The following is a 27,224-nucleotide window of genomic DNA, read 5'->3' on the forward strand; positions in this document are numbered from 1 at the left end:
CTTGTCTGTGCTTCATCAGTAACTGATGTTTGGTCAGAAAAAGTGTCTGTGCCATATGTCTAATGTCAAGAAACTAAAAGAGTAACCTTCACAGAAGATATACAGTACACATAATTCAGAGACTGATAGATTTGGATTTTGGAAAATTAGCTCTACAAAAAAAACAAGAACACCAAAATCTGAACTTAATTTGACTACTGACAGTAACAGAAACTAATCTATTTCCTTTTCTCATATTGTAAAGATAGCATACTAGAGATTGGTACTGTGTTATGACCTTTGTCACTGTTAACTAGAGCAGGTGTTTGACATTGATTTTTAAACATTCAGAGATGCAACTAATTAAAATAAGAATGTAAAAAGCATGACTGAAATTACAGCTAAGAAAAGACAAACCATAAAATTGTAATGTGAGTAACTGACATTGAAACTGTGATATCCAAAGATAAAACTTTGTATACCCTTTTCATGTGCAGAAATGGCTATTCCTAAACCAAACCAACCAACTTGAAAAAGTGCAGGACAGTTTCCTTAGTTGCCAGTTCTGGTGCAAACACACAAAGTTCAGAATGTTTCCTTTAGCATTCATTTCTTTCTAGGTAACTGAAAGGTCCTCCCTGCCTCCTGAAGATATAGCAGTACTAATTCCAGGGTGTCTCCCTGCTTAAAGTTGAGAAAGGAAACGGTGACTGCTACAATATAACTAGTGTCATTTATAAAAAACAGCACAAAACAATGAGGTGTTTCTTAAGAATTTTATTTTCAGTGGGTGTGTTAAGTTCTCATAAAAAAAAGGTTGTCATCACTGTGATGTTCTTAGTGATATCTTCCTGTTTGTTTTGTATCTCATATTACCTGTTTGAACCCATATTGTAAGTCACGCATGCTTTGAAGAATCACTCTACCCTGCAAAATCATGTTGCTTTCATTGTCTTTTCTCACACTGAGTGAGTATATTATTTATCATTCTCTTTAGTCTTACAAATAATTAATGAATGCAATTTTTTTATATCAGGTTGCTGTCACAGTGTTTATATAAATATTATGTGAACTCGTTTTCTAGCACTAAAAGATAGTACAATTTTGAAAAGTGCCATGATATAGAGAGACAGCATAGTTATGGAACACAAAATATTCAACAACAAATTGTTTTTCACAGAGAGTGTCAAAAGAGTTAAAAGTACTGCAATTTCTAACTCTGAGCGCATTTCTTTGAAAGTTATGAAGTTTGTATCCTGAAATATAAGTATACACCAGAATTTAAAACCCTATATCTGATTTCCAGTCAAAATATTTCCAGTCAGGTTTTCACAATATATTTTTATATATAGAAAAATAAATTATGAAATCTTTGGAAGGATGTAATATATTTTTAATGAAGTACATTCAATTCATTCATAAATCAATGAAGTATATATAAGGCTGTTATTCTTTGACCTGAATAGTATTAAATTCAAATGATCACATTAAATATTTTAATTCTGTTCAAACTTTCTTTGCCGTTTAGCTTTTTTCTTTGTATTGATATCGGCTCACTCTCTCCTCTGTATAGCTTGTTACGTTCAGCAAAAACATCACGGTTTTCTCAATTTTTACTCATTATGCATCCAAATTTCAACTGATTAGTGTTCATTTTTATTTTTCTTGTACTGGAAGATTTTGAATATAATATGTGTTCGTTAACATTTTCGATGTTTTCTAAAAGCTCTAGCTGGGGCTAAATTGAGAACAAGCTGTTCAGGTAAGGTATTAATTTGCGATATAAAAGTACTGATTAATTAAGGTTCTAATTTAGGTAAAACTTTTTTTAGAGGTTCAATCTATCATAAATCAAAACAATAAGAGCATTTCCAAATGAAGTTGACTCACGCAGGTTGCCCAATAACTTAAGATTCCAGGATCAGCAGAAACATTTTCAGGATTAGACTGAATGTATCATTCTTATTATATTCCTCTTAATGTAATAATATATTAATTATATAATAATATTAATTTAATGATATATTAATGATATTAATCATATATAAATCAATTGTTACACGTAATGAAATGTGTTTATAATTTTAAATGGTATGTGGGATCACGTACAAAGCTTTCTGTTCCAGGGCTAAACTGCTTCATTTTCTAGGAGCAAAAGCAAAGCTTTAAGCGCAACTTTGATAAAACAGTGAAAAGAAAGTACTATTTATTAAAATTAAAATTTTAGGCAAATGTGTGAAATGTTTTACATGTGGGCACAGTGCTTTGAAACTACCTACACTCTATACAGTACTCATTATCAAGTACAGCATACTGTAGTACAGTTTACAGTGAAATTAAATTTAAAATATGATATGCAATATGTGTATTTATATTATTTTAAGCTCTGAATACTTTACGCTTTATTCATATTTAAATGTTAATTCTCCACTTAACCTTCATGTTGTACCATTTTCAACACCTGGTAAACACTAAACACAAATTTGCAGTAAATTAAGTAAAAATATGATAATTAAATCTGACTTCACATCAGTTCTTCAGCTGATCAATCAATCAGTAAACCTGGCAGCAGCCCTTACCACCATAGTACCATGGAACTCCAAATGCTTTGTAAATGAGTACAGTTTTTATTCCACTCACAGATGGACTTATAAAGCCCCAAATTAAAGTGCAACCAGCACACATCCACAAAGACAAGTATGTTCAAAGTTACTCTGCAACTGAGAGGGACAAACGTTATATTGATCAGAGCCTAGAGCCTTCTAGACTGGTGCCACACAGGTTTTGAACATATCATGTCTCTATGTCTCAGGGGGCACTGCTGGAAAACCAGCCTCATGTGAATAAATCTACAGTCTTTTTGAGCTGTGTTTTTGGAGGAATACCAAACAATTGTCTCTGCAGAATGAATACAACTAAAAAAGCAATAAAAAGTGTTTAGTGAGACATTGTTGTCGTTATAACTAAAATTAATGCATCTTTAAAGTTCCATTGTTCTAGATTCTGTATTTGTATAAATCCTTAGACAGGTACAGATGTATTTTAGAAAACTGCTGTAGCAAGTATCAGATAATATATTGAGTCAACTGCCTTTTTCTATGTCACTGTTTTTTTAAAATACTTCTAAATGAAAGTATGGGTTAAAATATCAAATAAACTAATTCAATTAATTTTAATTGTTAATTTTGTAAAGCAAATTACTTCATCACTTTTTATTTTGTTAACATCTTAGAATACTCATAAAATGCTGTTTTTTTTTTGCAAATTAGCATGTCTTGAAATGTTTTGTACCAAAAAAATAAGCATTTTAGTCTCTTACATGAGTTATGTTGGCCTCTTAAAACAGCAGATGCTGCTCTGATTACAGCTAAAAGCTGCCAATGCTATAATGAAAGTACTGTAAGTCTCTCCATTCCCTCTCCTGGCATGGAGTTTCATTTCTCCTGCTGGTTTGATTTCCACAGACACGTTTGGAAATCTTCGTATCTATGTGGATTCTGAACGCTTCAACATAGAGGAGCGTGCCAAAATTCGCTGTGAAGCTGAGACAGGAACACGCTGCTTTTTCTACACTGGTCAGAATCTAAGCCCTTTCAGCTCAGAGCTCTACAGAAAAGAATATAAAGTCTGTGTACTGTCTGTGTCTGGAAGGGATCTGTTGAGACATAGAGGTACAGGAAACAGTACTGAGGTCTCTCTGAGCTGTTCTGTTCAACTAATAATAGAGGGAGAAAGTGTTAACTCACAGCACAGCAGAAGCATCAGAATCAATGTACAGGGTGAGGACTGGTTTAATCAAGTACATTTCTTTAAAGTATTTTTTTCGTATACAATTATCATCATACAGTTGTATGTACAGATGCAGCCATTCAAAATGAGTGAGGTATTTCGCGGCATACCCCGGTGGGCGTGTCGCAGTATCACGCGGTATGACGCAGTTAACGTGGTGTCACGTGGTTAACTATCCGGCGTCGCCTTGTAAAACCGCCAGGGGGAGCTTAACCTCTCATGTACAGCATTTGAGCTTTTAATTTTGAACTGTGTATTACAGCATGTTAATCATCAGTCATTAAAATGTTGGTATATTTTATGAAAGCAAGATTGCTCAGTTGGACAAAAGTACACAACCTACCTTTATCAGAAATATTTATGCATCAAAGCCTTTACTGAAGATATTACTAATAGTATTAATAATGGATGACTTTGGACAAGCTGTATACTCAAAGTATAATTTCTTTAGCACATTTGTACAAGCACTTGGAATCTGTCCAAGCCATACTTTGTCAGGCATTTTGTTTTACTTCAACGGGCATAAAAACTTCCTTGCTTTTAACAGGGCGTTTCATAATTTCTAACTATGAAAATGATTTAAAATGCGACACCTATCATTCAACTAGAGCTTAAAATATCACAAGGATCCTCAAGAGCACAGCAAAGAGTGTATTAAAAGACACTTGTATTTATCAACGCTTTCTTTTCCGTATACCAGATTTTATGGAACCACTTCAGAGGGGTGTCAGCCAGTTAGATTCCAGGAATCGGCACTTTAAAGGAAAAATGCACACCGGTATTCCATTTCTCCCTAACGATTTTAAGCATTGAAGTATTTAACTAGCATGTGAAATAGCGTGTGAAAAAGTGGTAGTTTTAAGCTTTTCTGCTAATATAATATGGAATCGCGTATCTAAAGAATTTAATAACGGTATTCGTGTGCTACGACAGGGCTGTGTAGGGCTGTTTCGCCTACCTGTTCATGCGAGCTGTCTTGTAGCCGACTGGTCTAGGTGCGTGACTACCAACTGGCAGGTTGTGTGTTCAAATCCAGCTAGTGCTGGACTTTTCTTTTAACAAACATTTCTTCGAAAAAATAGGTAAGCGATATTATGGACAATCAATTGACTTTTATATTTCAAAATATCGCAACATGATCGATATTTGCGATATTTTGAACATATCTTCCCTTCTGACAGCGGTTCCTGCTTCTACTGTGTGTGTGTGTGCAACAGAGTAAATTTTTATAGAGAAATGGAGGCTGGACAGTATGCGTTACAATATAAACATTTATATTGATTTAAATCGTGTTCTGATTTAAATCGCAAACGCGTGTTTAATTATGTGTTTTTTAATCATAATCAGGCTAATGCATTTCTACATTTTCTGTATGAACCAGCTTAGAGGTTCATACAGAAAGACAGCTTGTGTTTAAATTGAGTGTAAGGTAATTTATGCTTCTAAAGTCATGGTCAGCATTTATTATTGTACTGTGCTGTAAACTTTTTCTGTGCCTAGTCACATTATTTTATAGCGTTTTTATTGCGTTATTAAATCCGGTGGCGCTGTGTGTTAGTTTCCTGACTCCCATTATTTAAACTGCGACACTGATCATTCATCTCTAAATAAACTTTATTTTATATAGCGTTTTAAGCGAATAGGTAATTAGATTGCTCATAAACCTAATCGCTTTTTCTACATAAACACAGCGTGATTGCTCTCTGAAAATGCTTTTCCTTAAAGCGATTCTATTGAGGGAGTAGCCCAGCTACCACTTAACACTGTACTTCCTACTTTGAATACCTGTGAGACCGGTTTAATTCGTCACAGCCAGCACTCCGGGAGTTCATATTGCTTGACTAATTTTAAAAACTAAGTTATAAATGCAAACGCTTCCTCGGTGCGCTGCTCTGGTACGCCGGGTCTTACACAGTGCCTGTCGGCAGTAAGCGTGACAATATACATACCCAACACTGCTTGTACCCATCTGTCATGCAAATAAAACACCTTGAATTGAATTGAATTGAGAGAGAGAGGGGGGTAGTGGGACAGATATACTGTAGACAGACTCAAGGCAAATAAGAAACTTATGGGTACGCAGGCATTCACGACAGCAACATACGAAATGTTTGCACGTACTGTATAGTTAAGTTATTACTTGGTTTTCAAAGTGCAATGAAATACAATATTGTTGTTGCTGCTGTTCTGGTTGTTTTTATCCCGTAAAGCGTTTTGAGAAGTCACCTTTAAAGGCGATATATACTGTAAAACCGCTGATTCTTATGGAATGTGTTCCGCAGGAGATTCAAATTTTTATTTATTTATTTTTTAATCGCGTATCTTAGGAAATTATTTATTGTCTTCATATTTGGCCAGGGCTTTAAAGAGAAGGCGCGCCAAAAAATGTCGGTGCCGTCGTCTCCGCTTTAAAGGTACCCCCGTGCTGGAAGAATTTGACCTCAGAACGTTTGCCCAGCGTAGTTATAGTGGACATAAAAACAAGAGTTCGCTGGCATTATATCCTAGAAGACACAGACTGGCGCCAGACCGGTAAATGCTTGATGAACTAGGGATTGGACAGTTTCCAAGTGCTTGTACAATCGATGGAAATGTTCAAATAAATGTGCAAAAGAAATAAACAAAATAATCATTTATTTCTTTATCATATTGGCTAGCTAATGTCCTCTCTTTGCTAGTTAGTGGCTGTGTTTCTGCGTTGGGTAGCAACGGGTGACTGTTCTCAGGCGGAAGATGTAAACAATAATTAAATGTGATAAAGTATAGTTTGGATGTTTATACATTCATGTTAATCGTATTCTTGATTTATTTCAATAAGTGTTCATGTTTCATTTGCTAACTTAGAGCATATTGTGCAATGAAGAATAAAATAGCTGCATGACAAGTGACTTCCTTCTCTCAGTGGAAATTAAAAGGTAGCCTGCTAAATTATAAGACAGTAAGAAAGGTTCCAATCAGGAGAAGACAATTCTTTCCATTTTTTTTGTTTGATTGCTGGTAGCAAACTGATCTGAGGATATTCTGAGTGGGACAGATACATTATTTTATAGCGTTTTTATTGCGTTATTAAATCCGGTGGCGCTGTGTGTTAGTTTCCTGACTCCCATGTCACATGGTCTGTGATTGAAACCCATGGAACTATGACTTTATTTTTTAACAAACATTTCTTTGAAAAAATGAAACGTTTCCCTTGGTCAGAGATTAAATAAAACCTCACTCGTACCAAACTAATTTATATTTCTAAATATCACGACATGATCGAATTTAAGTCTTTTTAATAACAATGAATAGTCACCTATCATTCATCTCTAAAGAAACTTTATTTTATATAGCGTTTTAAGCGAATAGGTAATTAGATTGCTCATAAACCTAATCACTTTTTCTACATAAACACAGCGTGATTGCTCTCTGAAAATGCTTTTCCTTAAAGCGATTCTATTGAGGGAGTAGCCCAGCTACCACTTAACACTGTACTTCCTACTTTGAATACCTGTGAGACCGGTTTAATTCGTCACAGCCAGCACTCCGGGAGTTCATATTGCTTGACTAATTTTAAAAACTAAGTTATAAATGCAAACGCTCGCTCTGGTACGCCGGGTCTTACACAGTGCCTGTCGGCAGTAAGCGAAACAGCCCTACACAGCCCTGTTGCAGTACACGGATATAATCATACCGTTATTAAATTCTTTAGATACGCGATTCCATATTATATTCCCTTTTAATCAAATTCTAAAAGTATGCTTGTTGACTCCGGTATCGCGTTAGTTAAAGACTTCGATGCTTAAAATGTTTAGGGAGAAATGGAATACTGGTGTGTATGTTTTCTTTAAAGTACCGAGACCAGCCATATACTGTATGTTTAAGTTCCAAAATTAATATCGTTTATGGACTTCACACGCGTTGCAGTATGCTCCTATTCTTTTTATGCTCAGGCACTAAGTAAAAGGAGATGCTTCATATTGCTTGACTAATTTTAAAAACTAAGTTATAAATGCAGACGCTCCCTCGGTGCGCTGCTCTGGTGCGCCAGCTCTTACACAGTGCCTGTCTGCCGTAAGCGTTACAATATGCATACCCAACACTGCTTGTACCCATCTGTCATGCAAATAAAACACCTTGAATTGAATTGAATTGAGGGGAGAGGGGGGGAATACTAAAGCCAATACTGGCTCAATGGGCTTTGACGTGCTAATGCGTTGGTTTAACAGTCCGGGTGTGGCAGGCTTCCAATGTCAACTCGACTCGATTGGAGGACAATGAACGTATTTTAGCCCTAAATGAATTAATAGCAAACATGGTTTACATAAAATACATTTTTCCAAGAAAGTTTATAATAATACGATCTATAGTTGAAATCTGAGCCTACTTTAAAAATAAAAGAAAAGCATTTTCAGAGAGCAATCACGCTGTGTTTATGTAGAAAAAGCGATTAGGTTTATGAGCAATCTAATTACCTATTCGCTTAAAACGCTATATAAAATAAAGTTTATTTAGAGATGAATGATCAGTGTCGCAGTTTAAATAATGGGAGTCAGGAAACTAACACACAGCGCCACCGGATTTAATAACGCAATAAAAACGCTATAAAATAATGTGACTAGGCACAGAAAAAGTTTACAGTACAGTACAATAATAAATGCTGACCATGACTTTAGAAGCATAAATTACCTTACACTCAATTTAAACACAAGCTGTCTTTCTGTATGAACCTCTAAGCTGGTTCATACAGAAAATGTAGAAATGCATTAGCCTGATTATGATTAAAAAACACATAATTAAACACGCGTTTGCGATTTAAATCAGAACACGATTTAAATCAATATAAATGTTTATATTGTAACGCATACTGTCCAGCCTCCATTTCTCTATAAAAATTTACTCTGTTGCACACACACACACACAGTAGAAGCAGGAACCGCTGTCAGAAGGGAAGATATGTTCAAAATATCGCAAATATCGATCATGTTGCGATATTTTGAAATATAAAAGTCAATTGATTGTCCATAATATCGCTTACCTATTTTTTCGAAGAAATGTTTGTTAAAAGAAAAGTCCAGCACCAGCTGGATTCAAACACACAACCTGCCAGTTGGTAGTCACGCACCTAGACCAGTAGGCTACAAGACAGCTCACATGAACAGGCAGGCGAAACAGCCCTACACAGCCCTGTCGCAGTACACGGATATAATCATACCGTTATTAAATTCTTTAGATACGCGATTCCATATTATATTCCCTTTTAATCAAATTCTGTTTTGTTGTTTTAAAAGCATATAGAGAAATAAATGAAATTTTGATTTTTTTCCAGAAAACAAAACATGTAAATATATCATATTTACCAGTAGGATTACTGATTTTATTTTCCAGAGAGAAAGAAACTGAACAGAAACAGGTGTGTAAGTACCTCTTTGTCTCTATTCTGCAACTTGCACTGCCTCCTTTTTCATCAAAGTAGGGACTGTCAATTTACAATAAATTCTTGTAATTATACCTTATAAACAATTTAAACAACTGATTATTAAATCACAGTGCCCTGCAAAAGTATGCAATCCCCTTTCACTATTTGTTGTTTTAAAGCTTGTTGTCAATTTGAAGTTAAATTGACAAAAATAATAATGTCTATGTACACAACCTAATCAACAATGCTATAGAATAAGAAAGGAAATTCATACAGTAATTGTAGAGGCAGCATCGTTAGCATTGCTGACTCATAGCACTGGGGCCCTGGGTTTTCTGGGGCGCTATCAGTGTGGAGTATGTTCTCGTCATGTTTGTGTGGGTTTCCTCTGGATGCTCTGGTTTCCTCCCACAGTCCAAGGACATAAAGGCACTGTACTGTAGGTTACCTTCTGGAAAAATTGGTCCTGGTGTGAGTGTGTGTGCTTCTTTGTGCCTGCAAATGAGTGGCATCCCATTCAGGGTGTATCCTGCCTTGCACTCATTGCTTGCTTGGTTGGAAAAATGGATAGATTCATAATTTCATAAATATTCAAACACTTTGCTGTAGAAATCTTAAATTAACAACCTTATCTTAATGAGCCACACAAGTGTCTGTGAGCAAAAATAATGGTTCACATTATTTCACAATAAACATCCCAATTTCTCAATCATCTCTTAGTCGGGTATTGTATTTTAAGCAAATTAACTTTTATAAAGGAACACGTATCAGGAGAAAGGTATAAAAACATTTCAAATGAATTTAATATATTAAATATCTGAGCATGGTGAAGTCAATCACTAAGAAGTCCAAGACCAGATAACACCATTAGGCAAACAGAAATATTTTTTTAAAAGTTCAGTGGCTGAGATGGGAGAAAATGTCCATAGGTCATCAATGTCCCAGTCACTCCATAATGGGGTCTTACTACACGTGGAATTTAAAACAAACATCTCAAATCCCATATTGAGTTTACAACAAAGGGTTTTGTGGTCACAACAGTTATTATTATTTATGACATAGGAGTATAATTAAGTGTTTCATAATGTGGTTTCACCAAGGTTCTGAAATAGATTAAAATAACCACAGATGGGAACAAGAAACTTACTGTATTCAATTGTGCTACTTTGTCATATACAGTAACACAATGTAACAAATATTCATGAGTTCTCATGCTTACATTACCCACATTACTTAATAGCATAATATCACCTTCAATTTCATTGGTGGCTATTATCCTACTGCATAGAAAATGGTGTAACTGATTTGCGGTACAAAAACTGCTTATCATTTAGTATTTTTAAAGTAATTTACTGTATATTAAAAATTCCACTTTTATTTAAGTGACATGTATTGACATGTCAATACCTAATTGTACGATTTAAAAGCATAACCATAATCTTCATAGTACATACTTATAGACAGATACTGTAGATAGAGATGTATTTTTTTTTTTTTTCTTCTGAAGTAATCCACAAAAGGTGCTAGCATTTCAACATAGGAACTTTGCTATATACAGTATGTGCATTTAATGAATTTAATCAAACCAAGCCCACTTCCTTCCCACCTTTTTTCTTCTTTTCAGCAGATGCAAACACTGATGAAGGACAATACCAAAGTGCAACAAGAAACAGATCGTACATACCACATATAAAATTTTTTTGAAATATTTCAGCTTTCCAATGTGCATTTTCACCACGGACATTTAAATTATATTCTGCAAAGCTTTCCGGGATTGGACTTTAAAATTGAGGAATCTTCTCTATCCCCATTTCCCTAGCATCTGCAATAGAGAGCCACTGATGTACTGCATGATGTACCGAAAGTAGCCCTGGCAGTTCAATTGTATTTAAGATCTGGGTACTATATATTATTGTTGTAGTTTTATTGTTGTATTGTTGTACTGAGAAACAGTATAAGGGAACATATTCCCATTTTCAGTCTTAGAATAAGAATCCTTATGAAGAGAGTAAGTCACACAGTCCCCTTAAATATTAATTACTGATGAATGATAAAAATTCTTTATATGTAATCTCTCTGTGTTCAATTCTCAAAATATTTAATCAATATTGAAACATGCAGTTTTTTATTATTGCTAGACACATAACATATTGTACATGGTAAATTTTGTCTGTGAAATAAAAATAATACATGTATTTCCATTGTCATGTTTTCTCTGAAGAGTACTTGCTGTGTGGTTCATATACAGTAGATGAACTGATATATTGTAAGAACAAAATGTAACAAAGGTTATCTGGATATCTTATTTTTCTTCTGCCCTTTAAAATATCAATTAAAAATACATTTACATATGCAATAACTGTAAATATTGTAATAGGGCAATATTTTTATATCCTGTGTACAGTATATTAGAAAGAAACTTCAGGATGTAAACATACAGTAAAAATATAGAATAAAGTTTATAGTATAGGAGTTTATTGCCGTATCTACAGGTACATTGGAATTCTTATTCACACTGATGTCTCGAGACACCGGTACACAAACAGTACAACAGACAGTACAACAGACAGCAACTCATAATGTAGACAATACATTACAAACAAAATAAATAATAATGATAGGAAGAATATATATGTTTGGGGGACAATAGATAAGTAGAAGTGAGAAAAAAAACATGCTAGATTGTGTAAAAAGTGAATAGTGCAAATGTTTATTGAGTCTGAGTATAATGTTATATCACAATGATAACAAAAGCTATTTTTATAGAAGCAATGTGCCTTCCCCTGAAGTAAAAACCCAGGTGTTTGGCAGTTCTAATTAATCTAACGCTAATTCACAAAGTTCTCACTGTTGAATATAACTTTCTGAATAACTTAATACTGGTTTTAAAGGTATTTGCCTACCTGATAATTAATATACTGTATAAAATAGATACATTCAGAACAGTGCTCGCTTATCAGTTGTTTCAGTTGGTTTTTACAATAGTTTTTATTATAATTTATCTTCTTTAACACAAGATGGGGCTACTATATCTGGCCCATTTAATACTAGCTTTAATAGGCTGTGACAGTAACGTTGCCTAGTATATTTTGACATCCTGTCTACATGCACAATTTTTTATAGAAGAAACTGGTTGTAACACAATCAGGATGCTGCAATGTTTGGGTAGACCTAGTCCTGCAGGGACTGACAGGCTTGGGAATTGTTGTTAAAAACAATTTACATACAGTAAGTAAACAAATAACAGTTCCCCAACTATTGGGGAGATAGCTTAATAATCAATATCTCAAGTATACTGTAGCTTATACTAATATTAAGATAATTTTATATATTTTTCTTTTTAAACATGTAAGTGCTCACTGTGCTCACAAATAATGTATTACAGAAAACACATATAAATGTCAAAGTCCACATATATTTCTGATTCATTTTTTGCTGACATATATGTTTAAATCATTAATGGAATGGAATGTTAAATGCATGTACTGTACAGTACTGTTTCAAAAAGTGCAGCAAAAAACAACAGAATGTATGTTTTAAAAATATTATTATATTTCAATAACCCAGTTTTTTGGCTTATGTTCTGCAGTTTGTTGGGTATATCAGAACTAGACTGTAGTCCCAAAATACAGAATTGAGAAAAGCTCTCACCAACAAGTACACACTGGAAACAAGAAGTAACCTTACCAGTACAGGAGAAGAAAATGCACCTGGCATAAACAGTCCCCAATGTTTATAACCAACCACCAGTGAAGTGCTTAGATGGAGAGGAAGATGGCCGACAGGCAGGGACAGACAATAGAGATTATCAGCAATGTTCCCACTACGCACAAGGGTGCTTCTTGCTGCCCTCTCTTGTAGAGGGTATTAAAGGTTACAACTACGCAACTTAAGTTAAAAAAGTCCTATCCCCTAAACCCCACTTCACCCTACTTCATAAGTCAAAATACTTATATTGGTACATCCCTTATCAAACACATGAAATAACACAAAAGCTGACAAGACAATAAAAGAGATAATGGAAAAAAAAGAAACAGAAGTTCTTAATGACCTTCACTTGACATCTTATTGATCTTACTGTATAACCAATACTGGGTTGATTCAATTAAATTTGTCTGATAAATGTTTGGAACTACATATTTGAAGTATTCTTTATTGGCACAATGGTGTGTGTTTCTGCCTGTTGCAAGAGAGGTGGAGATCAGGGTATTAGATGCAGGTTGCCAAAACAAAAACTAGAAAACAAAAACAGGAAACACGGAGCTTGATAAGTCTACTTATGCAAAATACCTTTATATCTGACAGAAAATGTGGGGAAGCAATAATAAAGACAATGTTATATATAGTAAGAAACATAGATTTTAAATCAAAAGATATGCTAAAATTGTACAAGGTATTAGAAAAACCTCACTTAGAATACTGCAATGAATTTTAGTCACAGGTAAACAAGAAATTGTTCCTCTGGCATGAGTCAAAAGAAGAGTAACCAGCCACATTCCAGGACTTAAAGGAATGTCCTGTACTGACAGGCTGAATCTTTATGTCATGAACAGAGAAGACTACAAGGGAACCTGATCAAAGAATTCAGGATCTGTAAGCAGTCTTCATTATTTTACTATTTGAATATGCATTAATGTTGTTTTGCCTATGGCATTAAGCTGTGATTTTATTTTTATGTACATTCAAGTATAAAAGTGAGATATAAAAGTATCTGACAAGAAATTTCCAGCAAGCACAGCAGAGGGCAGTACAAGATACAACTTAAAGTATGATACATGACATGTACAGTATTGACATTCCAACTGAAACTCTTAGTAATAACAAGAGAACCCTTCATGAATTTAAAAGTGAAAGTACAGAGCACAGTGATTAAAAATGAACTTTATTAAATGTAATGAACCTAAGGAGATAAAAAAATATGGAGTACAGAATATCTAAAGTTTTTATTTTCGATTTCCAGTGTACATTACTTTGTCAGTCCTCAGTTTCATATTCTCTAATGCCGAATCACTGTTTTTCACCTGTAGTGAGTATTGTTATCATATTACTGTTGCACTTACAGTATAGATGCCATGCAGCAAAGTTTTCAATTGTTTACCTTTGAGACCCTTAATATCCGGATGGGTGGTTACATGTTTTGACTCAGGTATATGAACCCTTCTTTGCTCCTCTCTTCTCACTCTTCCTCATGTCATCCCTTTTTGGAGCCCCAGAGCAGCTCACCCCTGGCATTTTTCACTGTCCATACCTTTTCTCCACCGTTTCTGCTCTCCCTTCAACTTGTTTCTGTCACGATCACAACCTGTCCTCTTAAGGGCGCTCCAGCCCTTCCTTGTTAGTTTCATCTCCCGCACCTGTTCCCTGTTCCAGCCCCTTTTCAGCTCCCCCTTAAAAGCCAGACGTTGACGTTAATCCAGGCTCTGCATTGGTTCCCGTATCATGCGAGCCCGGGACCGGGATAAGCCTGGCTCCATTATGGTTTTAGTTTCTGTTTCTTGTTCCCGTTCCTGTGCCCCCTGCCGGTCCCGAACCATTTCTGGATTTTAATCGTCTGTCTCGGATAGATCGTTTGGCCTTGGACCTTTGCCCTGTTTTGGGAATACGCCGTTTGTCTCATCCCTGTATCGTTTGCCTCGGCCACACCTTCCCCGACCACCAGCACTCCATGGACACGCCCCCCCCGTTTTCATCTCCGTATCCTGCATGCCTTTTTTTTCTCGTGTTTTCTCACTCAACCCTGGATCGTGTCATCTGCATAGGGTCCAGAAAGAACTCTCCGTGACAGTTTCATTGTCAGGTGTCCTACCAACCAAACCTTCTGACCAAGCAATATCCTCATTGTTTTCATCTCCTTCCCTTAACCAGTACTCTGCCCAGCAGCTGGCACTCTCTATGCCCTCCCTGCAAGCGTACACCATCAGAATATGCTGGATCCAGTCCTTTTATCGAAGTCTTGCTGCTGCCAGCACCCATGCATCTTGTCCTTTCTCCCCCACTGCTGGCATTCAACCATCAGTGCTGACAAAATTGTTCCACCCATGATCCAGGTGGACCAGGCAGCCACGACTCAGACCTTCTCCAGCATACTGTATTCCTGCTTTCCCTCATTTGCTTCTTAGCCTGACCCCAGATGAGTTTAAAATATTCTGCATCCTCAGCCATTTCCCTCCAAAGGCTCCATCCCTTCGCATTTCTCTCAGGCCACTTCAATATACCTTGTGGACTTGGATATAATTTTGTTATATGTACAGTACTACATTTAATAGTTGCAAATTACACACTCTTAGCTCACACGGTTGCAGCTTTAAGTGGTTGGCTCAGAAATACTGAAAAAAATACTTTATTCTGTGAAAAAATCATCAAGCATACCTATGAGAGCTAGTTAGTGAGCTTATACAGTCTTCTTATTTAGTTTTATTTACTGTTTTTATAATTATATTTAACATCTTGTATTACCATGAGAGGTTAGCAGGGTTTTGTTATAATATGTATAAATTAAAAGTTTTACTTATTCTGGTTTGGGCCTCTGTCCCCTCACATGAAAATAAGAAATTAAATGAGTAAAGCATCATAAAGAATTAAATTAGATTATTTACACTCAAAATGTCTCTAACAGCATATTCTTCCTATGAGCAAAAATCTTCTCCAGTTTACCAGATTTGATTCTTTTGAATATTCTGAAGACAGCTGAAGTTTATTTTACCATTCTTTCTTTTGTGAAATCTTATTTATCTAAAAACAAATTATGTGCCATTAAGATGGAAGACATTATTGTTACAATGATTATAATAAATAACTATTTCACATTGTAAAATCAAACTGTTGGTATACAGAACTAGCATTTGCCAATTAACATTGACAAGGAGGTGACAGATAGAAGTCACATTATCTCTCTCCAGTGTTAGAAATGTCAGTACTATTTTGAGCTCTACTTAAAATGTCACTGTTTCCATTTTGAAAATACTGACTAATGTGAAGAAGTTGGTTTGTGCCTTTAAGCTATAAGCATTCAAACATTATAAATGAATGAATAACCTCAATTTTTTTCTTTTGGAATTTATTTTTTTTCTCAAAACAATTCACTGAAACTATTGAAGGCTTTAAATTATTAATAGAGAGGGTCACCGAGCATTCACAAATATTAACTGTAAACTGAACTGTGTTTTTGGCAACTAAGAGGAAACAACAAGAGTATCTTAGATCACCCCTCCATGATCCAAAATTATTTTGAGGTTAAAAAGATGATTACCAACAACTGCAAATTCATACAGGTACAGTCTGAACAATACATTATGGTTTTATCAAATTTCTGAAAGTACTAAACTAAATACTGTATATACTGTATACAGACCAGGAAAACACATTGGATTACTGCGCCGTTCTCTATCATTAATGTTAAGCATCCAACAATTGCTGTTGAAACTAGCCTACTTAACCCAAATGATTTAAACTAGTTAACAATGTTTTTTATACACATAATTTTACTGTACACTTAAATATCCTAAGGAAGGATCAATCCTGTCTTACGGATTTCTATTCCAAATGTTATCTTCAATGTCTGGAGATACTTTGTCAATCTAACTTCCTTCGAGGTTTTGTTTCCTTCAATAAGTTTCAAAATCTTAATTTCCATATGAACTGGGAACGTGTCAACAAAGACATGCATTCTACACTTTGTTGTGAAGCTGAGAGGGAATCACATTGACATTGCTGCACTGATCAGAGTGAGGCCCCCCCTTCAGATTAGAGTTTTTCTGACATGTATAGGCATTTCTTTTTGCTTGCTTTGTCTCGGAGGGAGCAGCAGAAAGAAATAGGTAGTGGAACCAATACTGAGGTATTTCTGAGTTGAGTTATTTGATGTTTGTTAACAGAAAATCATATCTAAATGGATGAAATACTCCTTCATTTTCAATACTCCTTATGTCCCTACATTTTGGTTTGTTATGCTTATTTTATACTAGGTTCTACATGTTAACTTATTTGATGTTTTTCATTTATAAAGATCTATGTTATTTTTATCTTTTTAATTCCCTTGAGATCTATTGTACTTCTCCTGAAACTTTCCTCTTGGGTTGTCTAGGTAACTTTCACTCTCGAAATTAGAACACAAGGTGGATAAGAGGAATCAAAATTCAAGTAGTTTTTATTAACAAAATGTCTGATAAACGTGGTTGAAAACACTGATATGTCCACAGCTATAAGTGTTAGTTTTGTTATACTCACCTGACCGGAAACAGCCAGATATGGTACTTCTGCAAACAGGGGAGAATTTTGACATGCAGGCGTAGTCCTCTGATCCCCTGATCCATTTGTGAGCCACTTATCTTCTTCATTTGACTTCTAAGGCATCAGAGGCATATAACAGAAGTTTAGATCTGACTGGAGGTGCTGCATGCCTGCAAGAACCTAGGAGGATGCAGGATTTACTGTGTTTCTAAGATTTGAAAGAGCCCTGGTCAACTAATCTCGTTTTCCCCTTTGTGGCACTCAGACAATTGTGTGTCAGCCAGCCAGCAAGTGACATGACCCAGACTTGAACCTGTGATTACAGAGCCTAACCTGCACTTGAGTAAATTCATTTACAGGTGTTTATATTGGCTATTTTTGAGTCAATACCTTCATATTCACATGCTAGTTATACAATTACACTACTTTGTTAAATAATGCATATAATTTGCAGTATAATCCATATATCCATCCATTTTTAAAGCATAACATAGGGTCACTGGGAAGCCAGAGCTTTATTTCAGCAAGCAATGAGCGCAGGGAAGGATACAGCCTGGTCGGAATGCCAGTTCATTGCAGGGCACACAGACACAAACATGCACACACTCACACCAGGGTCAATTTTCCCAGAAGCCAATTAACCTGCAGTACCAGTATGTCTTTGGACTTATCTTCATGCAGATAACACCCCAGGAATTGAATCCATGGCCCAGGTGAAATGCTAGCCATTGTGCAATATAACATCTCAGATGTTATGTTATAGTAACAAATAGTTTAAATGAAAACAGGGAAATAACACTGTTCTAAGGGAAATTACAAGATGCAGCTGAAGGAATGTTAATCCTCACACTTGAGAAAGATCAAAAATTTTGAGAAGGTGAGACAGATAAACTCACTGTGTCTGAAGCAGAGGCTGCTCAGAGCAGCAGCTGTTATTAGAAAACACAACTCACTAGCAGCCACCCAGATAAATGGATGAAGAAACTGTTCTGAAAAAAACCCCAACAAGACAGGGACATGTCCACATACAACACATTCTGTATGTTCTGGAAGAAAATACATTTTCTGGAAAAGAAACACACTATCAAAAATAACCACTTAAAAATAAATAAACCAAAATCATTCAACTGTTATAACAGTATCATTGCAATATCCATTAACCATTGCAAGTCACACAAAGACACAAACACCAGTCTGGAATTTTCCAGGAGTAACCTGTACATGAACACAGTGAAAACATATAAACGCCACACAGATAGCACCCAAGGAATTGAACCCAAGGTTCTCTGTGTTCTGGCTAAATAGCAGCACCACTACTGTTCTATAAAGTGTCTAAGGAGTTAAAATTAATGCAATCTTATTTGCAAAGGCTGAAATGTAAAGTTGTTTATTTTCAAAGAATTATATCAGGTCAAAAATAATTGTAGTGTTTTTGTTCAATAAATACAACTCTTACCCAAACTATGAACTGCAACTGAGCTATTTAAAAATATTCAGCTTATCAGAATTTATTTGTATATGAAATTGGTATTCATGAATATGCAACTTTTTAACAGAAATGCACATAGAGGGGTAAGAAAAAAGACAAACATATGTAATAGACATCAAAGATACTTTGCTCTTTCTTTCTGCTGTCCTTTTAGTTCTGCAGTACAATACAATGCCACCTTCCCAAGCAGTATCATGAACTTACCTTGTTTTAGTTTTATGCTTATCACATGTTGAGACACAATAGTAATTGACCATAATATATAGGATTTCACAAAACAATATGTAAAACAATGGCAAACAAATATGTTCAGAATGAATCAAGGAACTGCATACATACAGTAGCTCAGGCTTTGTTTGCATTCCAGTAAAATAAATATTCCTGATTAAAGTAAATCCAGATCACTCACATAATTAAAAAAAAAAACATGAGGCTATTGTTATTTGCAAATATAAATTAACATTAGCAGTAAATGGGTATTGACTGAAATAGCCCAAACATACCATCTGAACCCCTTTTGAAACATAAAAATTGCTGCAATTAGACAACAGTTCTTATACAGTATTTCTGTACACTTAGTGCTTTTTTTAAGTATTTCTCCAGAGGTTGCAGGTAATCTTCTTATAGTGCATTTCCTTGACTATCCTAACTGCATGGGTCTGTGGTTAGTGAAACCTTCAATTTTCCAAAAAGGTTTCTATTCCTCCTTTTGTGCGTCATCCCAGTTTTTCAGTTCTCCATGTAAATGTGACTAAAATCATTAGTGTTAAATCATTAAGATCTTGAGATGTGCCATTGATCCTTTAAATATGCTAACTGTTTTATTTAAATGTGGTACTTTCAATTGTAGTCATACAGAAAATGTCACGGGGTATAAACTTCCCTTTTATCCAACATCAGCAACTTGTTTTTGGCTTATGTTGTAATGTTAATTCATGTCTTTGCCACTGTTAAATCTCAATAATTCAAAGCTTAGGTAGCAGGCAATTCTATCAATATTTAATTCCTAGTCTCCAAATACAGATCATAAAATGTTCCTCCCTATTTATAGTAGCATAAGAAATTCTTATAAATGTTCATGCATAATCTTTGCCTCCAACCACTGACTCCTCACATTGATTGTTAATGACAAAAGTATCCCATTTACACCCAGTGACTCACTTTTATGCATTCTTGTTGAAATGTAGTCAGGACATATCATTTGAAAAGGTTGATGAAAAGAAAGGAAGACAAAGTCTCTTCCATAAATAAGCAGTCCTTGTTTTGTCAGTACTACCAGGTTCCAGCTATGAAGTCGTTGTGACTTTGTGAGCTGTGCTGCGCTGTTGTTAATTGAGAAGCAGGCAGGCAGGCAGAGTTAACTATAGCAAAAAATAAGAAACTGTAGGAGAGGCTCCTTCTCTGAAGCAGCAGTGTTTTAAAATACTGCTTGCAAATTCACTTTAATTCTGACTGAAAATCTCAGGTACATCCAAAGTTTTGGTACTGTATACTTGAATTTAATGAAGCATTTCAAAGTGTCCTGAATCCAATTTCATTTAGTGTGGGAGCCAAAAAAAAATCAATTGCACCTAATGACAGTTGGACCCCTTTGTACAGTACTTAAGAAGACATTCAGGAGAGTTGAATCATGGCTGATAGAGGTGAAATGAGAAATGAGCTTGGAGAGATCTTTGATCCTCACAACCCTGACATGTTCCTTGAAGTGGTCTCCCAGTCTCCTTCCTGTTTCCCCAATGTACTGTAGATAGCTGGGCATTTTCTGGAAGAGATGAAGTAAATAAGATTGCTGGAAGTACAAGATGTCATCTGAGTGATCCGGAATTGTCCAGAGGGGCCATTGTTTAATAATGATGATTATTTTCCACCCTGGATTATAAATATGATTAAATTAATGTGATTACATTTGCATGTGTAAACTACGTGTATATTGTACAAAACAATTTGTCAGGGTATGGAGTAGAATGTTAACTTTTAACATGATTATGAAAGAGATAACCGATTCTGGCATATTTGTAGCAGTCTTTCAGGATGTTTCCAAGAAACCGTACAAGTAGATGTTAGTTTACCTAAACACAAAGACCCCAGATGATTTCAGAATGGAATTTTTGCACCAGTCTTACCCATGGATTACATCTTTAAATACTTTGATTTGTCGTCAGTCAGCATGTATTCCTGTATGCAGAGAAACCTGGGACTCTTAGAATCACTGATAAAGGCCAAACCACTTCAGAGGAAAGCATTTCTATATACGGCCTCTGATCACCTTGTGCAAACCATAGCAGAAATAGTTTTGAACATTCTGAAAGTTAGCATAACCCTGGTCAATAAACAGTCTGAAGTTCTAAAAAGACAAACGATTATAAGAACTCTGAATTAAAAGAATATATTTGTTAAAAAATATTAAACCGTTAACCTGTCTAGCAATTTTTTTAGAACCTTGTGTTTTGAGTGTTGTGATTTTTCTGATTATGGTGCTTCTGCAAAAGTAGTGGTAGAAAAGTTAAGAACATGTAACTTGTACCACTTGGTTACTTAGAAGGGGTCATACTGATATAATACACTGTACTGTACATGTAAGAAAACAACATAATGCATGCTGTATGACAAAATGAGACAAATTTCTTCAAAACCTCACCTGCCCAAATGTAGAACAGTTAAAATTTACAGTATGTCCATGTGAGGGTTAGATTAAATATGTCTAGCTCAGACTGAAAAACTATTTAAAAAATATATTGCTGGCTTAGATGCCTGGTGGCCTTCTTCTTCAACATTTCCAAAAATTATTTTCCTATTCACATTCACAGCTCTGTTGATGGGATTTAAAAAATTGAGGCACTTTTCCTTGAAGCATTAAGTTTAATTTAATTTAAAACCTTACCGATCCTTTTGCAAAAGGCTCACAGTAATTTCTGCTGATAGTGCTTAATAAGTTTAACTGTTGAGCTCCAGTACACCAATGGCACTGTAATATGTACTTACTTTGAAACAGATATTCAGACAGCCATACACATCTTTACTGAGGCCCACAAGAAAATGTGACTTTACTGTCAGAAGACTAAAATGCTCCATCAAAAAGTCCTGAATGAGATATTCCCAACTCTGATATCTCAGAAACATCAACTAAAAAAAACAGTACTGCCTTTATTCACCTGAAGAAGATCACTATTTCAGTTTAAAAACCAACTGAATGTTCTAATGAGCAAGTATGATCCCCTAACAATTATATTGTGCTGAGATATTGACAACATGAAGAAGACATCTCGAGCTGTCGAAAAAGTATCTTCACACCTACCTGTAACGCTGCTCTGAAGAGGTGAAAAGGATCCAATGCAGATGCAGGAGTCGTTGGGAGGTAAGTAAGCGAACAAACTGAAACTAGGAGCTGAATCGTAGTCAGAAGGTGTAAGGTAGGTCGAAATCTGGTAAAGACACTGGTAGCGAACAATCCAAAACGTGAGACAGAATCGAGGTCGAAAAGAGAGCGGTAGGTACAAATCTGGTATTGACACTGATAGCAAACAATCCGAGGAGCAAGGCGAGATCCGTAGTCTGAAGGCAAAAAGGTGTAGTCAAAATTCCAGGAAGGCAAAAAGGTTGAGAAACGCTAGGTAGAGCTTACGAGAAGTTAACTCAATACTGAGCAATGGGAAGCAGGTTAGAATGGTATAAATAACACGGCGTGCCGCACGGTAGAGCAATTGCAGGTGTGTTAACTCGTGCGGCTGCGCTTGTTAATAATAACCCGCTGGTGGTGCTGATTAGCTCGCTCTGAGTTGATCTCTGCTGGCTGGCGGTCGTGACAGTACCCCCCCCTCACGGGCAGCTCCCGACGCCCGAGACGGCCGATCGGGATAGTCCCTGTGAAAGTCGCTGATTAGTGTAGGGTCCAAAATATCCTTCTCCGGAACCCAAGATCTCTCTTCAGGGCCATAACCCTCCCAGTCGGCTAGATACTGAAGGGTACTGCGGTTCCATCTGGAGTCGATGATCTTATAGACCGTATATGCCGGGCGCCCCTGAATGCGACGAGGAGGTGGCGGGCGACATTGGGGAGCCGCAAGGGGCGAGCAGTAAAAGGGTTTCAGGAGGGAGACATGGAATGAGGGGTGGATTCTGAGGGTAGGGGGAAGAGCAAGGCAGAAGGTAACCAGGGTGATCTGGGAGAGAATCTGGAAGGGGCCGATATACCTAGGCCCGAGCTTCTTGGAAGGCTGATGTAGAGGTTAGACAAAACAAACGTTAGTGTCCACTCTCAAGCAAATACAATGAACGATGAGGCAGTGACTATCTAACATCAGGTTCACTGGGCCTAATATATCACTTGGAGGTCCAAGAATGCACTTAAATGATATCCTCAAGGCCAATATGAAGAAGTGCAGCATCAGCAAGAATTGGTGACATACTGTTATGTTATGTCACCTGATACTATTACTGTGGATAAGCAGGACCAACAGATACTGTGTATTGTGGAACAGAACAACAACCAAGGACAATTCATTCCAGTTGGAGACGCTTGCAGAAGATAACATGATCCACGGGTAACATGATCATTGAAAACATCCAAATCATTCTCCATTGTGAGACATACCCAGATGCATTGATTGAGACAGCCCCAAGCATTCATATCTCTTACATCAGCCAAATCAAAATGTCCTTTTGTCTTCAAAGCACTTACAGTATGTGCATGATCCCACTTCCCATGTTTACTCTAGGCCTATAAGGTTTGCTAAATCTTCTATGAAACGTACAGTATGTTCTTTGGAAGCATCTTTGTGGTAGAATTGCAGTCCAGCATAATGTAGCCACTGCTGTGAATAATGACAGATTCTCCAATTAACCAGTTAATCATATTTTTTACACACCTGTGTTGATTCCATGTGAAGTGTTTCTCTAAATGATATAGGTATTATGTTTCATTCCAAAAAATGTCAAGGTCACTTTTGCAACTGAAGCACTAATTTTCCTTTTATCTGATACTGTGTCCATTGAGTGGAACAACATCAACGAATTACACCTCACTGGTCAAAGAAACAGCATTCCCCAATTAAACAACTGGTGACCACTGTTTCTCACTCTGAGCAGGTCTATTTCAAGCTTTCAACATTTCTTCAAAAAGGAGTAGAAACATACAGTACCTTTAATAGCACACTAATGACCAATGGTTAACTGTTAATACTCTTAGGGAGACTTCAGAAGTTACTAAATGAAAACTTTTAGGTAAAACACATATTATTTTGTGTGTGTGATGAAATTAAAGCGCCCTGTAAAATATGAATTTACAGTATGCATACAACCCTTTGTTGCCTGTTAGCAAAACGCCTTCCGTAATGGCTCTCTGCTCCTGTTTCAACAGGTTGTATTGATGCTTTAATGTCTTTAATATACATTTATTTGATAATGGGTTTCACAATGGATTTAAAGTATTATTAATTAAATTATGCTGAGAAAGGATGGAGTATCCTGTGGTTTGGAATAAATATTGCAATAGTCAGAACAACTCAGCCAAAAACTACGTACTGTAGCAGAATTAGCAGCATCACAGGTCATATACTGTATCTGGTTCTTACAAGTTATTTTTTACCCATGTGTCCCATGTCTATTAGAGGCACAGTTACCCACTTTTAAGTTACACATTCTCTGGATTTGGAACATCATTTTGTTTAGTGCCTGAAGAGTGCTAATGTTTCTTATACCGTTCCTTATTCTGAGTGAGTATATTATTGATATTTCGTGGCCATTTACTGTATTTATAAACATGTATTGTTTTTTATTAGTGATGCATAAGTTTAAGAGTAAATAACCATTAACTTTATTTGTTAAGTTATAGGTGGAGCTGAAGTAAAGTTGAATTCATCAGGTATGTTGTTTGCTTATTTATCGATTTTAAAATTACATAGATACATATGTGTGTGCAAACATATCACATTTGTGCAATATGTAAGGCACTGAACTTTGACAACTTGTAATTATCCTGAAGTAAATTTTCTTTATGTTCCTTTCACAATGTCAAATTCAAAATAAAGAACTTTACAGTGCCAAATAATTGTATCTATGCCCAAACAATTTTTAAAGATTATGCAGCAGAGAAAATTTAAGTTTTCCAAAATTTCTTTTAAAATAAAAATATAGTTTCAGAGAATAAGTTGTTTTTTACTTGAAACTGCTGTGAATTCTGCTTTGCAACAACATATTTCGAATTTTGTCCATTAAATGTTGTGGATTTAGAGTAAGAGGAACTTTAACTTTGAATATTTTGCTACTCAGAACTGAAAACAAGATTTCAGTTCTGAATTTATACATAAATTCCTGTAAATGATGGATGGCAAGATCCATGATAAGGTGATAATGGTAAAAGAAGACAGCATAGAATACAAAATGAAATCACCTGTGCGACTGTGAGATTTCTTTTTATTAGTTAGCAATAAAAAACAGCACATTCTTTGCAAAATATGATTTCTATTCTAGGAAAATTAAAGTTTCTGAAGTGTTCTGATTTGTAATAATTGGGATCAGAGGTACTGTACAGTACCTATTGATTGCATCTGTTATGTGTCTTACAGTAAATGTATTGTGACTTAGTAATAATCATTAGACAACATACAATACTAAATAAATGCATTATATTAATGGGATTATAACAAAAATTACATGAATGTAATTTGTCAATGATAAGTCTTTGATGAATATGTAACTCTAGGCAATCCATTAAGAAGTCACAATGCTGTGGAGCTTGTGCAATTGAGGTTTCTCAAATGTTAAAAAGAGATTTATTAAAACTGCGGAAAATTGTAAATCGTAAATTGAATCATTTGTTAAGAATTTGAGGTAAATACTGAAATAGTCTCATTCTGCAAACCTTGAAAAGGAGATGTGGAAAAAATATTGTGCAGCAAGAAGGAAACATTATATTAAAAAAATAAAGGCCCATGGGGAATGGGGGGCAAGGGTCACCAGTTTTCTTTGACTATCTGACACTGGAGGCAGAGGTAATGTGGTCAGCATCACGCTCCGGCCAGCCTATTACCCCTGGAAGGATTAACCCCTGGTACTCATTTGGAAAGCAGGCTGAGTGGACCTGGGAGGAATTAGAGCAAGCTAAATCACTTGCCCCTACCTGGGATTGAACCCAGGACCTTCTGGTCAGGAGCTAGACACCCTTGCCATCTGAGCTTCCATGACTACAGATTAAGAAATATATATATAAAGCAAATTTTTGGATTGAACGCTGGACCTTCTGGTCAGGAGCTAGACACCCTTGCCGTCTGAGCTACCATGACTCCAGATTAAAAAAATATATATATAAAGCTAATTTTTGGAAGAGAAAAGAAAGGGTATTACGGTCTACTAATCATTTGAAGATCAAATTAAGAATAAAGACTGGATGATCTAAAACAGTGGCTTCCATCCTTTTTCAATGTCCTTTTACATAGACGCAACCTTTACAAAATGTAAGACACTGAAGTTTGTTTGTTCATCTCTTAGTCATTGGGTTGGATGTAAATTACCAGCCACAGTTATTGCCATTCATATTTGAAGAACTAAAATTAAAGTTATTGGCAAAGGAAGTTATTCTCACCCAGTCAGTCAACAAAATGTAGGCAGCGCCTGGCCACATTACTGTTGCTCGCAGCACTTAAAGCCTGTGCCACAGCCTATGAGCCAACCCTTCTCAGGACTATTCCATGGAGCTTGGGAACCTCTAATTGAAAACACTACCTGGAACTATCTAACTATGCTACACCTGCCCCTATGCAAATAGAGAAACAATTATCTTCCTCGCTCACTGTTGTGTCTAGCTGTTTTTACAGGATTGTGGCTGCAGTTGCAGACATCTCTCAATCTACATTTACTTGTGTGTCACCAGCATTGTATTTGTGTTGCTCTTTCAAAATTAATGTTATATTTTTAATTTCCCATAGCACAGCGGTGTTGATATAGTATCAATCCTTCCCGTATCCCATTATAATAAATTAGTTACCTGTTTTGAGGTTTTTTAATAATGTAATAATGACCATTTAAGAGGCAAGCTGAAGGGAAACTGAAAAGGGTTCTGTTTGTGGAATTTACTTGCCAAAACAAAATTACATCCCTTTTTTGTGAAACGATAGACTTACCTCAGAAGCCACTTAAAAATTGTGCAATTGTACTAATCGCGCTCAAATGACGGCCGTTTCCACCTCCAGTAACACTGCCTGCAGTGGGCATCATCAAATCAATTTCCCAATCTGCCTGCTCCAGGGAGGGTGTCTATGCCACCGACCCATAAACAGCGCTCACCTGCTTACTTGGCAGCTCTCGGTTTTAGTGTCTGCATCCTTGCTTAGCCTCAACTATGAC

At 36.0% G+C, this 27,224-nt stretch overlaps 1 protein-coding gene across 1 annotated transcript in view; it reads left to right on the forward strand.

The window, feature by feature from the left end:
- The window catches only part of LOC148839340 (uncharacterized), a 30,176-nt gene that overhangs the window by 1,749 nt on the left and 1,203 nt on the right, over nt 1-27,224 (forward strand). Inside the window, exon 2 of the mRNA XM_088935790.1 lies at nt 3,444-3,758. Coding sequence (XP_088791916.1) covers nt 3,444-3,758 — 315 coding nt within the window. The remainder of the gene's footprint in view (nt 1-3,443; nt 3,759-27,224) is intronic.

Source organism: Atractosteus spatula, chromosome 2 (genome assembly GCF_055471065.1).
Source record: "Atractosteus spatula isolate fAtrSpa1 chromosome 2, fAtrSpa1.hap1, whole genome shotgun sequence".
In the NCBI taxonomy this organism is placed as follows: Eukaryota; Metazoa; Chordata; class Actinopteri; order Semionotiformes; family Lepisosteidae; genus Atractosteus; species Atractosteus spatula.